This window comes from Lepidochelys olivacea (assembly GCF_965140295.1).
Source record: "Lepidochelys olivacea isolate rLepOli2 genome assembly, chromosome: 5".
Lineage (NCBI taxonomy): Eukaryota > Metazoa > Chordata > Testudines > Cheloniidae > Lepidochelys > Lepidochelys olivacea.
The window spans coordinates 135,672,266-135,686,227 of record NC_140415.1 but is presented as its reverse complement, the minus strand read 5'-3'; the positions used below and the strand labels follow the sequence as shown (position 1 = coordinate 135,686,227).

At 50.0% G+C, this 13,962-nt stretch overlaps 1 protein-coding gene across 5 annotated transcripts in view; it reads left to right on the top strand.

Annotated features, from left to right (window-relative positions):
• The window catches only part of TBC1D2 (TBC1 domain family member 2), a 39,153-nt gene that overhangs the window by 10,406 nt on the left and 14,785 nt on the right, over window positions 1-13,962 (top strand). For 3 of the 5 annotated variants that reach the window (XM_084629589.1, XM_084629591.1, XM_084629588.1), the window contains exons 2-8: window positions 2,951-3,386; window positions 4,463-4,607; window positions 6,236-6,377; window positions 8,907-9,043; window positions 9,771-9,958; window positions 11,239-11,625; window positions 12,445-12,555. In XM_084629589.1, coding sequence (XP_084485715.1) covers window positions 2,976-3,386; window positions 4,463-4,607; window positions 6,236-6,377; window positions 8,907-9,043; window positions 9,771-9,958; window positions 11,239-11,625; window positions 12,445-12,555 — 1,521 coding nt within the window. In that variant the 5' untranslated portion in view covers window positions 2,951-2,975. Of the gene's footprint in view, window positions 1-1,099; window positions 3,387-4,462; window positions 4,608-6,235; window positions 6,378-8,906; window positions 9,044-9,770; window positions 9,959-11,238; window positions 11,626-12,444; window positions 12,556-13,962 lie in introns of those variants that run through there. The other 2 variants (XM_084629592.1, XM_084629590.1) reach the window with 2 other exon arrangements.

Genomic DNA, 13,962 nt, shown 5'->3' with positions numbered 1-13,962 from the left:
TGGAGGTTTTTAAGGTCAGGCTTGACAAAGCCCTGGCTGGGATGATTTAGTTGGGGCTTGGTCCTGCTTTGAGCAGGGGGTTGGACTAGATGACCTCCTGAGGTCCCTTCCAACCCTGATCTTCTATTACCTTTATCAACACAACTTGTAATCTCATAAAAATAAGATATCAAGTTAGTTTTGACACAGCCTATTTTCCATAAATCCATGTTGATTTTTCATTAACTATATTACCTCCTGTAATTCTTTATTAATCAAGTTTCATATCAGCCACACCATTATCTTGCCCAGGATCGATGTCAGGCTGACAGGCCTCTTAATTATCCAGAACATCCCATTTAGTCTTTTTAAAAATTTGACACAACATTCGCTTTCGGTCTTCTGGAACTTCCCCAGTGCTCCAGCACTCACTGAAAATTAACTTTAATAGTCCAGCAATCTTCTCAGCCAGCTCTTTTAAAATTTTTCAGATTTAAAAATGCCTAAATTTAATGGCTTCTGTTTAACATCCTCCCAAGATACTGGTGGAATGGAAAGAGTGTTGTCACCATTTGCTGAGACTATATCATCTGCTTTTCCCCAAATACAGAACAGAAATATTTATTGAATGCTTCTGCGTTTTCAGCATGATTATTGTTAATTCTATGATTTCCATATACTAATGGGCCAATACCATTGTCAGGATTCTTTTTGTTCCTAATATATTTAAAAAAACTTATGCTCAAATAAATTTGTTAGTCTCCAAGGTGCCACAAGTACTCCTGTTCTTATTGCCGTTAACTTTGCTGGCCATAGATTTCTCCTTGTGTCTCTTTGCTTCTCTTATGAATTTTCTACAGTTCCACGCATATATATAGCTGCCTTGTGCCTTAACTGCCCCCCTAAAGCAGGTTGGTTTTATGGTCTCTTTCCTCAGTTTTGGCTTTTTGGACATCTAGGAAGGTGTTCTTAAGTGATTACCAATTGTCATTCACATTTTTCTGTTTAAATTCTTCCTTCCAACTGATTTGGTTCATAATTGTTTTTAGCTTTGTGAAATAGGTCCTATTAAAGCACCAAGTATATATATTAGTGGTCTGGATTTTATTCTGCTTGCACATTATAAATGTAATCAAGTCATGATCGCTTGTACCCAAGCTACTCCTATAGCTAATTCTCTGTTATGCTTTTTTCTTGTTGACTCACTGTGTAAATCAGGCTTCCATTGGGTTGGCTTGCAATGCTTAGTTTACATTTGGAGAGATACATATCTTACCTCCTGTCTGGAAGAAACCTGTTTTTCTCTTTGGTTGGAGACAGATTTTAAAACACATTTTCAGTACATATACAAAGGCCTTAAATGTAATTCATACATGCATCTCGCAATGATTTGGGGATCAGTATGATATAAGCTTTTATTAGAGACCTCTGCATGACTTAATTTATGGATAAATACCACGAAAGTGGTGTGCTAGATGTATTGAGTTTGTCAGGCCTGTTAGGAGTTGCTGTTATACAACAGTGAACCCTTTGATGGTTGGCATTGAGGGATTTTTAGGGTCACAGTCACCTGTTAACCTGTCGACAGTCCCACCTGCAGTGATGCAGTTGGGCTGGATGGAACATAATTGCTGCTTTTGTCAGCCTCTTCCCTGCTTCCTTCCAGGGAGTTGGCTCTATGCTTTCCCCTGCCTGCTGGACTCTCTTCCAGTGGGCTGGATGTTCCCCGCAAACCTGAACCATCATTCCTTTTCCATTCCTGAGAATACAGCAAGTCTGCTTGCTAGCTGTGTCTTTGACCAGTTCTTCGTGTTGAGCTGCCTTACTCTGCATAGCTCAACTAGCTGAGCTTTCTTGAGCTGTTCATAATTCATTTTCCCTGTCTCTCTTTTCACAGTTGCTTTCCCAAAAAGAGATGAGATTTACTCAGTGCTTTTCCCTTTTATGGTACTTGCTTTCACTGCTGTTGACCTTTAGGCAATTCACACCATCAGAGATACTTAAACTGAATTCAGTAAGGTTTGTCAAGGATATGACAGGAAATTGCCACGTCTGCCACATCCCTGTTTTGACTTGCCAAGATACTATGTCTAGTATGTTCTCTTCTAAAGCTCACGGTGTCATGATGTCACTTCTCTCCTGTCAGCCCACTCTGACTTCAAAGTGGAAAAGGGAATGGCAAGATGAATGGATGCTAGAGGAAAGGCGACGGGGAAGATGAGAGCTATGTAAGGGAAGTTAAAGGTTAAAGTCAGCACCTTTGGAAGTCAGACAAACAAATGATTAGGAGTATGGAACAGCTTCCATGTGAGGCGAGATTAATAAGACTGGGATTTTTTAGCTTGGGAAAGAGACGACTAAGGGGGGGAGGTGATTGAGGTCTATAAAATGATGTCTGGTGTGGAGAAAGCAAATAAGGAAGTGTTATTTACTCCTTCTCATAACACAAGAACTAGGGGTCACCTAATGAAATTAATAGGCAGCAGGTTTCAAACAAACAAAAGGAAGTATTTCTTCAAACAGTCCACAGTCAACCTGTGGAACTCTTTGACAGAGGATGTTGTGAAGGCCAAGACTATAACAAGGTTCAAAAAAGAACTAGATAAATTCATGGAGAATAGGTTCATCAATGGCTATTAGCCAGGATGGGCAGGAGTGGTGTCCTTAGCCTCTGTTTGCCAGAAGCTGGGAATGGGCGACGGGATGGATCACTTGATGATTACCTGTTCTGTTCATTCCCTCTGAAGCACCGGGCATTGGCCATGTTGGAAGAGAGGATACTGTGCTAGATGGACCTTGGGTATAACTCAGTATACCTGTTCTTATGCTACTTTAGGTATATGGACGTAGGAGCCAAACTTTGACACACTGTTTTGAAAATATTGGACCATTACAAATCAATTCGCAACAGTATTTGTCCGTTGCCGTTACGCTTTACCTAGTAAATTTCCTGTTGCAATTCTAATTCCAGGTTTAGGAGATCTTTCCTGGAAGAGATGGAAAGGAGACCTGAAAGTGGAGAGTGTCTCCTGGCTGGAATTCCAGGCAAGCCTCTTGAGTCAAATTCAGATGATGATAACGGTAATGCAGGCTCAGAGAAAGAGAGAGCTGTATCATTGCCTCACAGGGACTTGGGAAATGCACAGCTCAATCCTAGCAGAGAAGAACCCAGAAAGAAACTCTGTGGCTATTTAAATAAACTTGGGGTCAAGGGGCCAATCAAGGCCTGGAAGTCTCGTTGGTTCTTTTATGATGAAAATAAATGTCACTTACTGTACTGCAGGACAGCTCAAGATGTTAACCCTTTGGGGAGCATTGATCTCTCCAGTGCCAGTTTTGATTGCCAGGTGGAAGCAGATGAAGGGGTTTTTGAAATCCGAACTCCAAGCAGAGTGTTTATTCTTAAGGTGAGCACAGTGTCTTCTAGGCAACTACTGCAGCTGGCTATTGTGAAATGCAGGCACAAATATCGCAGCTGTCAGTGTGAATGGGCCAGCACTGAAATGGTCCTGGTAAAAGTTCAATAGCAAGGTTTAAGCACTACCCTGAGAGCGTGCGGGCCTTTAGCTTTTGGGCCTGATTCTCTCACTGACGCTGTTGTAAAACCAGGGTAACTCCACTGGCTTCAGTGGGAGCAGAATCAGACATGGAGTTCAAAAGGAAAGTTAAGTCAGGAGCAATTGAACTCCAGGATGTAACCTTTCTAATATAACGCTGAGCTTTCCTGGCTTGGGGATGGGTGCTGGGTCAACTTGGAAGCTCACTGTGACGATTTGGGTGGGAGAGAGGCTTGTGGTTACTAATTAAATGCCCTATTCAGTCCCATTAAAGTCAGTAGCACTGCCTGGGGTTTAAGTCCGCCTGAATTTTGCCCCAAGTGCCTAGAACTTCCCCTGTGAAATGTATACATTTACCTCCAGTTACAGTCAGATGCAGGGGTTGCAAGCCTCTTTCCCCACCTAGATTTAGTAAAGGATTCCTTGGTTCTTGGGGGCTTGAGGACACCAGGCCGGAGCTGACTCCCCTGCAGAGCCCCAGGGTCAAATCCCAAGCTCTGTGGGACTCCTCTGGCAAAGAGCAATGGCTCACCAGCAACAAGAGCTGATTGAGGATGGAGCCTTTGCAAACCGACTGCTACAGCTTTCGACTCCCTCTATATCACTCTCTGCTCAATGCAGCTGGGCCAGAAATCTTCAGCTGTGACAGGCTTTTCCTTTAAAACAAGAGTTAATTTGGAGACCAGCCATCTAATGTAGCAGACAGTCTGCAGTATGCCTGGGAGACCAGGGTTCAGGATTTACCCCATGCCTCTCGAATCAGGGTTACAACTGGGGGCCTAGTGCTCAGGGATCAGGTGTCTCCTGCCTGGCCAACATCAGCTGGACTAGAGCAGGGAGGTGGTGATCAACTTTTCAAGGGCATCACAGCAGGCTGCAAGTGGCACTTCAGAGAGCCATGTCAAACCTGTTTTATATAACGTTAGGCAGTCAGCAGACAGGCCATGATGTACTGGCTGCAGCAGCTGCAGATGAAGCGTTGGGCGTTTTGCAATACCCTGACTGGGCTTCCTGTGGACAGCGTCACTGTGGCAGCCCTGCCTGCGAATGACTCTCTGCTCAATGAAATCAGTAGGTATTAAATAGTTAACTATTTCCCCCTTATCTGATCAGTGTACAGAGATTTTGGGTCAGCGTTTTCAAACAAGGCACCTAAACAAGTGCCAGATCTCAGAGGTGCTGAGCTCCTGGAGCTCCCATTGACTTCAAGGTGGTATTGAAGTTCCAACGTGGAGGGCCCCAAACTTGAAACCTTCGGCCTTTGTAATGAGAGCAGTGCTAGTTCTCATTGGACAGCTCGTCTTCTGAAATAAAGGGGCTGACTTTCATACACAGCCAGGGCTCTGATTGTCTAGCTAGGGCTGTCTGAGGGGCAGCCAGGTTGGTGGGGTCAAAGGCATTCAGATTTATGTCTACAGTTGCTCTTGGCTTTTCCCTGGAGCAAACCCCTTAGGGTTCTTAGGAACTCTTGAGGGGCCTACAGCGAAAGGCCTACCTTTTGTTCCATTTGCAATCTGTGTCAGGACGTGATCACACAGTTACACCTATGTGACAGGTGCAGGGTGCCGCTGGGGGCTAGTCTGTTGCTTAGCTGTCACCAGGAACACTCTTTCCTGCTTAAAAATAAAATTAAAAAAAAAAGTAACATTTGGCAGCAAATGCTGTACCTCTGTTTAAAAGAGGCATAGACGTGTGTCGGTCTCTCTTTTACTTAGCAGTTGTCACTGTCTTTTCTGGTAATCCAGGCTCTGTGACATCAGTTTTATAATGAGTATAGATACATACAAATGATACCATCTGCGGGGGGAAATGATGCCAGCACAGTTCTGTTTTTCCTTGTTTGGCTTCCGTATGGACCTTACTCAAGTGTTACCTCATTGTACGCCTTAAAATGTAAACAGTTAAAGTCAACTTAAGTTACCTTGGCAGTGGATGAATGTAAAGATTTTTGCATCTGCAGGCCTTTGGGCTCTTATCTGTGTAGCAAACAACAATTGTCGTATGCCATGTTGTAGCCGTGTCAGTCCCAGGATATTAGAGAGACAAGGTGGGTGAGGCAATGTCTTCTACTAGGCCAACGTCTGTGGATGAGAGAGACGAGCTTTTGAGCCCACAGAGTTGCTCTTCAGGTCTGGGAAAGCTACTACGAGTGTCACAGCTAATATGAGATAGATTATGTGCTATTTACTTACGCTAAACCAATGGTGGATTAGCCCCTGGGCCAACGGGGCCTGTGCCTGGTGCCCATTTTCCCTAGGGCTCCCTAGCGCTTCTGCCGGGGAGCGGGGTCAGGGCACGGGGGCCTCATGCGGGGGGGACTGCAGGCAGAAGGGGTGGGCAAAGGGCCCCTACTTGCTCTGGCCCAGGGCCCCACAAATCCCTAATCCACCTCTGTGCTAAACTATCTGTTCAATCTCATATTTAGCTGTGACACTGGTAGTACCTTGCCCAGACACTGGTAGTACCTGAAGAAGAGCTCTGTGTAGCTCCAAAGCTGGTCTCTCTCACCAGTAAAAGACATTCACCTACCTTGTCTCTCTAGAAAACCACAGGGAAGGTTGGATGGCTTCCTCTGGCCTGTCTTGAACAGATATATAGACTGAGCTGAAAGGATATGACAAGGCTTAATGCCTAATGTAAAGCGGCAGAGTTTGATCAAAGGTTTAGGAGTTTATCTAATTTCTCTCCTGTTTTTCTAGTTCACACTGAAGGTGAGGGGTTCTTTCCCCCTGTGAAAACCCCTACAGATGTGGTAGGTTTAAAGGCAGCCTCTCTGCCCGCTCCCCAGCTGCCTGCTGCCCTCCAAAACATCTCCCTCAAGCACCCTTGGACTGAAATCCAGTAAGTGGCGGTGGAGGTGTGGCTGGCGTGTTGGGCTGCTGCCTTGTGGTGCTCTTGAGCATTACTATAGCCCAAGACAAGAAGTGTGTCGTGTGGGTGATGCCTTCATGCAGGCATGCGGGAACTCAAAGGCAGTAGAGTGGATACTGCACAGCAGGAAATGCAGGCTCTCTGCAGAGTTTCCTTGTCCCCTGTCTGGCTCTCTGACCAGCAAATCTCAGCAGCAGGTCTACAGCCTGGATTTTTTTTAAATGCCAGTGTCCGTACACCTTTTGCACGAGCACTTACAATGACGTGCACAATCTAGTAAGTGCGCACCCAAGCAGGTCTGAGTGCACGCAGTAGAGCTTGATCCACAGCCCACTGAGTCACTGGGACTCTCGCCGCTGATCCCAGTGGGCGTCGGATCAGGTGCATTGGGCATGCGGAGAAGCAGTCATGTAGCGTTGGCCCAAAGCGGCTGACCTTGCAAGGGGTTGAGCGCTCTAGAAGCGATTCAGCAAGAGCTTACCTCCCAGCCTGTGAGCAGCTCCATTGCCAAGAGTGGCACTGCTCACTGCTTAAAGTTAAGCTCATGCTGAAGTGCATCAGAGCCAGAGTGCTCAACCCCTTGCAGGATCAAGCCCCAAATGCACATGGACTTCCAGCCGCTCGAAGGGCCTGATGCAGCTCCCATCAAAGTCCATGGAAAGGCTCTCACTGACTAAGGTGAGAGCTGGATCAGGCCCTGACCTTCCGAGTTCTGATCCAGCAGAGTGCATAAGCCCGTGTATGACCAAAGTTTGGCTGTATGTAAGTGCTTTGGGGATTGGAGCCCGAGTATTCACCATTGGCACTGATAGTCACAAGCACTAGCCTCTAATGCTAGTCAGGGGAAAAGATACTAATGTCTACAGCTAACACTGTTGGCCGTTCTGGTGGCTAACACTGCCAGCCAGCCCACTGGGACCACACACTGTGTTTTCCTAGGAGGAGAACGCCACAAATTCAGGCTCCGTGGGGACTGGAGAACATCTCGGGTGGGGTAGGACAGGCTGATTTGTTTTCCACAGCATGGTAGTTTAGCTAGGGCTCTTATCTGTGGGTCAGGTGGGCAGCAGAAACAGACACTCTGTTAGGAGCCTGAGGACGTAAGTGTGTCTTTGCATCCCCTATTTTCAAATCCAGCCTCTGCTGCATGGTTTGTTTCTCTCTCTCTCTCTCAGTATTTCCAAAGCATCTGTCGCTGTCATAGCCAGGTACCAGTTTTGTTAGGAGTCTAGTTTGGCTGTGGCCAGCAGACCCCATATATTGTACTTACTGTAACCAAGACAAATTGGCACAAGTAAGGGAACGCGCAAGTGCGATGCAAGAGAGAGCGAAAGAAAGAGCCGGCTTTGCCTGCTGTCTGTGCTGTACCCGTCTTTTCTGCCACTGTCACTAACACAACGTTCACTTACCGGAAAGACTTGGGGCCAGATCCCCAGCTGGGGCGAATTGTCAGAGCTTGTGGGGTGCTCTGCTTAATGCCACCAGCTGGGATCTGCCCCACTGACGCCAGCTGGGATCTGGCCTGTTTTTTATCTATTTTTTAATGATCACTGACGGGTACGGTCCTACCAAATTCAGGGCCATGAAAAACGCATCACGGACCGTGAAGTTTGATCTCCTACCATGAAATCTGGTCTTTTGTGTGCTTTTACCCTATACTGTACAGATTTCACGGGGGAGACCAGCGTTTCTCAAATTGGGGTCCTGACCCAAAAGAGAGTTGCCGGGGGGGTCACAAGGTTATTTTAGGGTGGTGATGGTATTGCCACCCTTACTTAGGCGCTGCCTTCAAAGCTGGGCGTCCGGAGAGCGGCAGCCCTTGGCCAGGCGCCCAGCTCTGAAGGTTGCAGTGCAGAAGTAAGGGTGGCAAGACCATGCCAAGCCCTCCTTACTTCTGCACTGCAGCTGGCAGCGGCTCTGCTTTCAGAACTGGGCTCCTGGCCAGCAGCTGCTGCTCTCCAGCTGCTCAGCGTAGAAGTCAGGGTAGCAGTCCTACAATCCCCCCTACAATAACCTTGCAAACCCCCCACAACTCCTTTCTGGGTCAGGATCCTACAATTACAACACTGTGAAATTTCACATTTAAATAGCTCAAATCATGAAATTTATGATTTTTAAAATCCCATGACCATGAAATTGAGCAAAATGGACCAATGATCACTGACAAGGGATGGCTCACTCAATGATTGCCATTCCCTCTGGGGCCCCTGGCATTGGCCACTGTTGGAAGACAGAATACTGAGCTAGATGGACCTTTGGTCTGACCCAGTGTGGCTGTTCTTATGATGGATGCTTTTCTGGATTTTCTTATGCCAAGCAATGGTACATCCCAATGACCCCTCTCGCAACTTCTCCCCTCCCCCTTACTTTTTCCTTCCTGCATAACAAAGTGAGGAGCAGCACCCCTGAGTGGCGATCTAGGGGAGCAGCGATCCGGCTGGCCTCAGTGACCACAGCTCTCCTGGCCCTTGGGCTCCCTGGGTTTCTTTGTCTTTTCAGAAATACAGTCTACAATATCTGTGGCAGCAGGCAGCTCCCGGGGAATGGCAGGAGCATCTCTGGTGTTGAGGGATTCCCAGAGCACCCTGGGACTCTGGCAGCAGAACAAGAGGTGGAAGGGGAGGCAGAATGTCCAGGTACTTTCTCCTCACTGCGATTTGTGGCCTGTATCCCAGCCTGGCATCGTGAAATCATTGTGCAGCAGCCCTACCAGCTGTTGAAGGAGACGGGGGTTTCTTTGGAAGGGTTGCAATGTCCTCCGGGGGCACTGAGCCCTAGTGCTCTGCTCTCCAGGTCTCCGGAGCAGCTTCCTCTCCTTGCTATGGAGCATCGCAGGGAATGGTGTCTACGGGCTGCTTCCCCAGCTGGCACGGATTGGCGTAGCTCCCTTGAAACCACTTTGCAGGAGCTGGGGACCTGGCCCTGTTTTCTTTTTGGTGCCTGCAGCAGTGGGGTACCTTGGCAACAGGCATCGGCTTTATCAGCACTTTCCCAAGGGCTTCAGTTTAGAGCAGCCACTCCTGCCTCTCTGCTCTCTGTTCTGAGCAGCAAATCCTCCCACCGGAGCTGTCAGGCTTCGCTTGGGAGCCAGTCTTCCCTCCAAATGGCCATTACTGGCTCCCCTCAACTGGTGTAAATCAGCATAGCCCTATTGACTCCAGTGGAACTGCGCTCATTGACGCTGGCTGGGATCAGCCCCGCTGACTCCAGCTGAGCTGCGGCCGGGGCTTGGCCCTGTGTATCGACATTAGATACGGCACTTCGGTTGCCACCCTGTGTCTGTCGCTCTCCGGCTGGTCATTCAGTTTGGTGCCGGTTTCCCGCAAGTGAAGCGACTCCCCTCCTCTCACTTGTCTCCCTCAGTCAGGGAGAAGGCCCGAGAGGAGACACAGGCTGGGCCCAGGTCGCACTGGCCTAGGAAAGGCAAATGGCTGAACAGCGGTTTCCCTGCCTTCGCTGAAGGGTTGGCCCGTGAGAGAAGCTCCCCTGACAAGGTGGCTGTTCTGCAGCAGCAGGTCCTGGCACTCACAGAGGAAATCAAGTCTCAGAAGGTAAATTTGGGGACCGTTGCTCCAGAGCCCAGCAAAGCCACTGGGATGGCTCTATAGACCCCAGGGAGCTTTGGATCAAGCCCCTACGTGCTAGCATGAGCACTTCTTGGCGTGCCATTTGCTAGGGGGTTATGCTTGGTTCTCCAGTGATGTTCCCGTGGAGCTCTTCTCAGTTGGGGCAGGGGAGGGGTCACACTGGTGTGATCCTGCTTGAGTCGGTGGGTGGGGGTGTCACTGGGCTCTCACTGGTGTGACTCTGATTGGGGGTGGCAGGGGGTCACTGGGCTCACACTGGTGTGACCCTACTCGGGTTGGGGGTCACTGGGCTCACACTGGTGTGACCCTACTCGGGTTGGGGGGTCACTGGGCTCACACTGGTGTGACGCCACTCGGGGCAGGGGCGGGGTGGTCACTGGGCTCACACTGGTGTGACTCTGACTGAGGATGGCAGGGGGTCACTGGGCTCACACTGGTGTGACTCTGACTGTGGGTGGCAGGGGGTCACTGGGCTCACACTGGTGTGACTCTGATTGGGGGTGGCAGGGGGTCACTGGGCTCACACTGGTGTGACTCTGACTGGGGGTGGCAGGGGGTCACTGGGCTCACACTGGTGTGACCTCGCTCGGGTCGGGGGGGTCACTGGGCTCACACCCATGTTAGTAGAAGAGGAAGCAGGCTCATGATGAGCAGTTGGCTCCGTCCTTAGTTTACTTCCTGGAGGCGATGGCCTTCTCCCAGGGCGAGCAAGCTTCCTCTGTGGCCAGGTGCCGGAGCCTGCTCCGAGCGGGGAGGTGACCGTGAAAGTGTTACCATGACAAGGGGATTGTTAGCAGCACTGGTGCGAGTGTGCGGCTCCCTGCAGCGACCGTGAGCCCAGGGTCCCTGCATCCAGTCAGCCCTCAGGAAGGTGCCTGGGGAGAGCCCAGGGCCAGGTGGGATGCAGAGCACCCCCTTGCAAGCAGTACAGCACCTCCGGGGCGGTACAGGCCATGGAGCATGGAGCCCCCTCTGGGCTGGGTGCTCCCCGGGCAGGCTGGCAGCACAGCTCCGCTGTTATAGACACGTAGGAATTGCCAGTCGTTCTCCAACACTGGCTAGTGCCCACATCTCAGCAAAAGGCTGCTATGGGGTGTCCTGCCCAGGGGGTGTCTCCCCCAAATCCCCTTAGATAGTGCCCTGTCCCTTAACGAGAACCCCCAGGCCTGCTGCGACCTCAGACAGAGCCAGTGCTGTGCTGCGTGTGGTCCGTGTGTTGTGACGATCACGCCATGTCCCCGCAGGAGCTGGTTACGCTTCTCCACAAGGCTCTGGAGGCTGCGCAGCGGGAGAAGAGAGCATCCAGCAGGTACCTGGCTGCTGCAGAAGACAAAGACCGGCTAGAGCTGGTGCGGCACAAAGTGAGGCAAATCGTTGAGCTCAGCAATCGGGTGGAAGCCCTGGAGACCGACAAGAAGGAGCTGGAGCAGAGCCTGGCCCTGAGGGACAACCGTGTGGAGGAGCTGCAGAAGCACGTGCAGCTCCTGATGGACAAGAACTATGCCAAGCAGCAAGTCATCCTGAAACTCACAGAGCAGGTTGTCCTGGATCTCTCTGAGCCAGTGCAAGAGGCTGATGCTGTTGCTGTCGACACCTTGCACAAGCAGCAGGAGGAGATTGAGCATCTGAAGGTCCGTGAGGCAGGCACAGCCAAATCAGCAGCTGGAGGGCTCTGTAGTGTCTGGTACAGCAGGCGCCTGGGGCTGGTTTGTGCCGCTCCTTTGCTGTCCAGAGTGCAGGCAGTTTGCAGGGGCTGGGCTGATATCAGTCCTGTGCTTTGAAGGGTTTGTCTGGTTCAAGAGATGGGGAAGTGGTAGCCTAGAGCTTGTTTTGCCTGACTCAGCTTGAGTCACCCTCCATCCAACCCTTAGCTCCTCCTCTGTTGCTGCCTTCAGTCAGTCTGTCCAGATGTGCCCTCTGTGTAAACAGCATTTCCCCTCAGACAGCCTGGCCCCCCGTGCAGTTCCCAGCCCCATCTGTGCAGTTATAATGGACGCTTGTGTCTCTCAACAGAGAAACACTGCAGCCAACGGGGGGGGGGGGTTTGTTGCCTGCAGTGATGTGGTGTTCGCTGGTGCCGGGAATGCCTCAGGCCTGGATTTTTAAAAATGAACCAAACCCAGATCTCTCGGCCTGTCTCCTTGCGGCATCTTCCAAGCATTATGCACTATTACAGGGCAGACTTAAGATGTTTTGAGTGCCCTAACTGTACATTCCAGACCTGAACGTATCTGAATTTCTTTTAAGTTTAGCCTTACGTCTAAATGTCCTGGGTCTCTGATGTTATTTGGGAGAATTATGCCCTCCCTGTAATGTATTTTACCTTAAATTATGGAGCCGTCCTCTCGTTCTTTAGTTTTTATGTGGGGATTTAAAACAGAGAGGAGAATAGCAAAAGCCTGCCTGCTGTCCGCCAGCCCGGTGTGAGCACCTGCTCTGCTTTCCGGCAGGATGACCTAGATGCCTACAGAACTCAGAACCAGTTCCTCAACTCAGAGATCCACCAGGTCACAAAGCTCTGGAGAAGCGTTGCCGAGAAGGAGAAAGTCTTGCTGATGAAGGTGAGATGAGCTGTGGAGAGAGGTGGCAGCTATTCATTTAATTATTGTGAAGCAAGCACCAATGCAGGGGTTTCCCTTCCTACCCAGCCCTGGTCCCAGATGCACAGTAAGCCAACAAGGGTCTTGTTCCCAGTGGACTCCCATCCACCCCTTCACTCTGCATTTTGGTGGCCCCGACATGGGATCTCTGATCAGCTTCCCTCAGGAGTTTCCCAAATAACATACAGGCAAACCCTAATTTTTGTTCGGGTCTCAAGGGATGATGAAGCGTTGTTAGAGTTGGGGTCTTGCAAAATCAAATTTCTGCTTCTCTACGAATTTCAGCTCCAGGCCAGACACAAACTTAGAGTCATGTGAAGCTCTGGGGTTTATGTAGGAACAGGCTCATCCCAGGCTCCATCCAGTCCAGTAGCCTGTTGCCAACAAGGGCCAGTGCCACCAAGATGCAGGGCTGAAGCTAAGATGCTCACAGGGAAAGTTCCCTTCAGCCCCCAGGAGTTAAAGGTCTGCTGACACTCAATGCTTGGAGTTTTTGTCCCTTCTGAAGCACTTGTTTACATTTAAATCTCTGCTATCATAACTCTGGATACTCAGCCACAGAAATGGTCAGTCCTTTTTTGAATCCTGCTGAGCTCTTGGTCTCAACACCTCATGTGGCAGTGAGTTCCACAGGCTAATGATGTGCTGTATGAAAAAGTATTTCCCTCTCTGTTTTGTCAGAATTTGGCACCATTTGATTTCACTGAGTTTCTCCATGTTATTATGCTGTGGGATGGAGCGGGCACTGCCCTTCCCCCTTGTATTGTGGAATGGAGCGGGCACTGCCCTTGGTCCTATCTTTGCTGTTCCATTCATGATTGTACTCTTGTCATGCTCCCTCCTATTCATCTCCTCTCTACAGTAAACAGTCCCAGTAAATCTGTTCATCTGTCTTTAGCACCCTTGGTTCTCCTCCTCCCTGCCATGGTCCCCTCTAGTTCTGCCGTGACTCTGTCGAAGTGGGATGCAGTCCTTCCCACACGAATCAGACACGGCAAGGCAGTGCTGTGTATCATGGCACTGTACCAGTTCCGTGTTGTTCTCCATGCCATCCCTATGCACCCTAGCACCTCGTTTGCTTTTCTAACCGCTGCGGCCGAGGTGCAGATGTCTCCAGTGAGCTCCCAGGGTGGCGTGCCCTTGGGCGGGTCCCTCAGCCTCTCAGGGCCTCAGTTCTCCACCTGTACACGTGGGAGAACGGCCCTTCCTTTCTCCCACCCCTTTTCTGGCCTGGGTCTGAGCACTCTGGGGCAGGCTTGTCTCTCACTATGTGTCTGGGTAGTGACCAGCACACCGGAGTCTCAAACTCAGCTGAGCCTTCTGCTAGTCCCTGTCCCTGGCTAGTAGAGGAGTACCACTGCCTAGCTG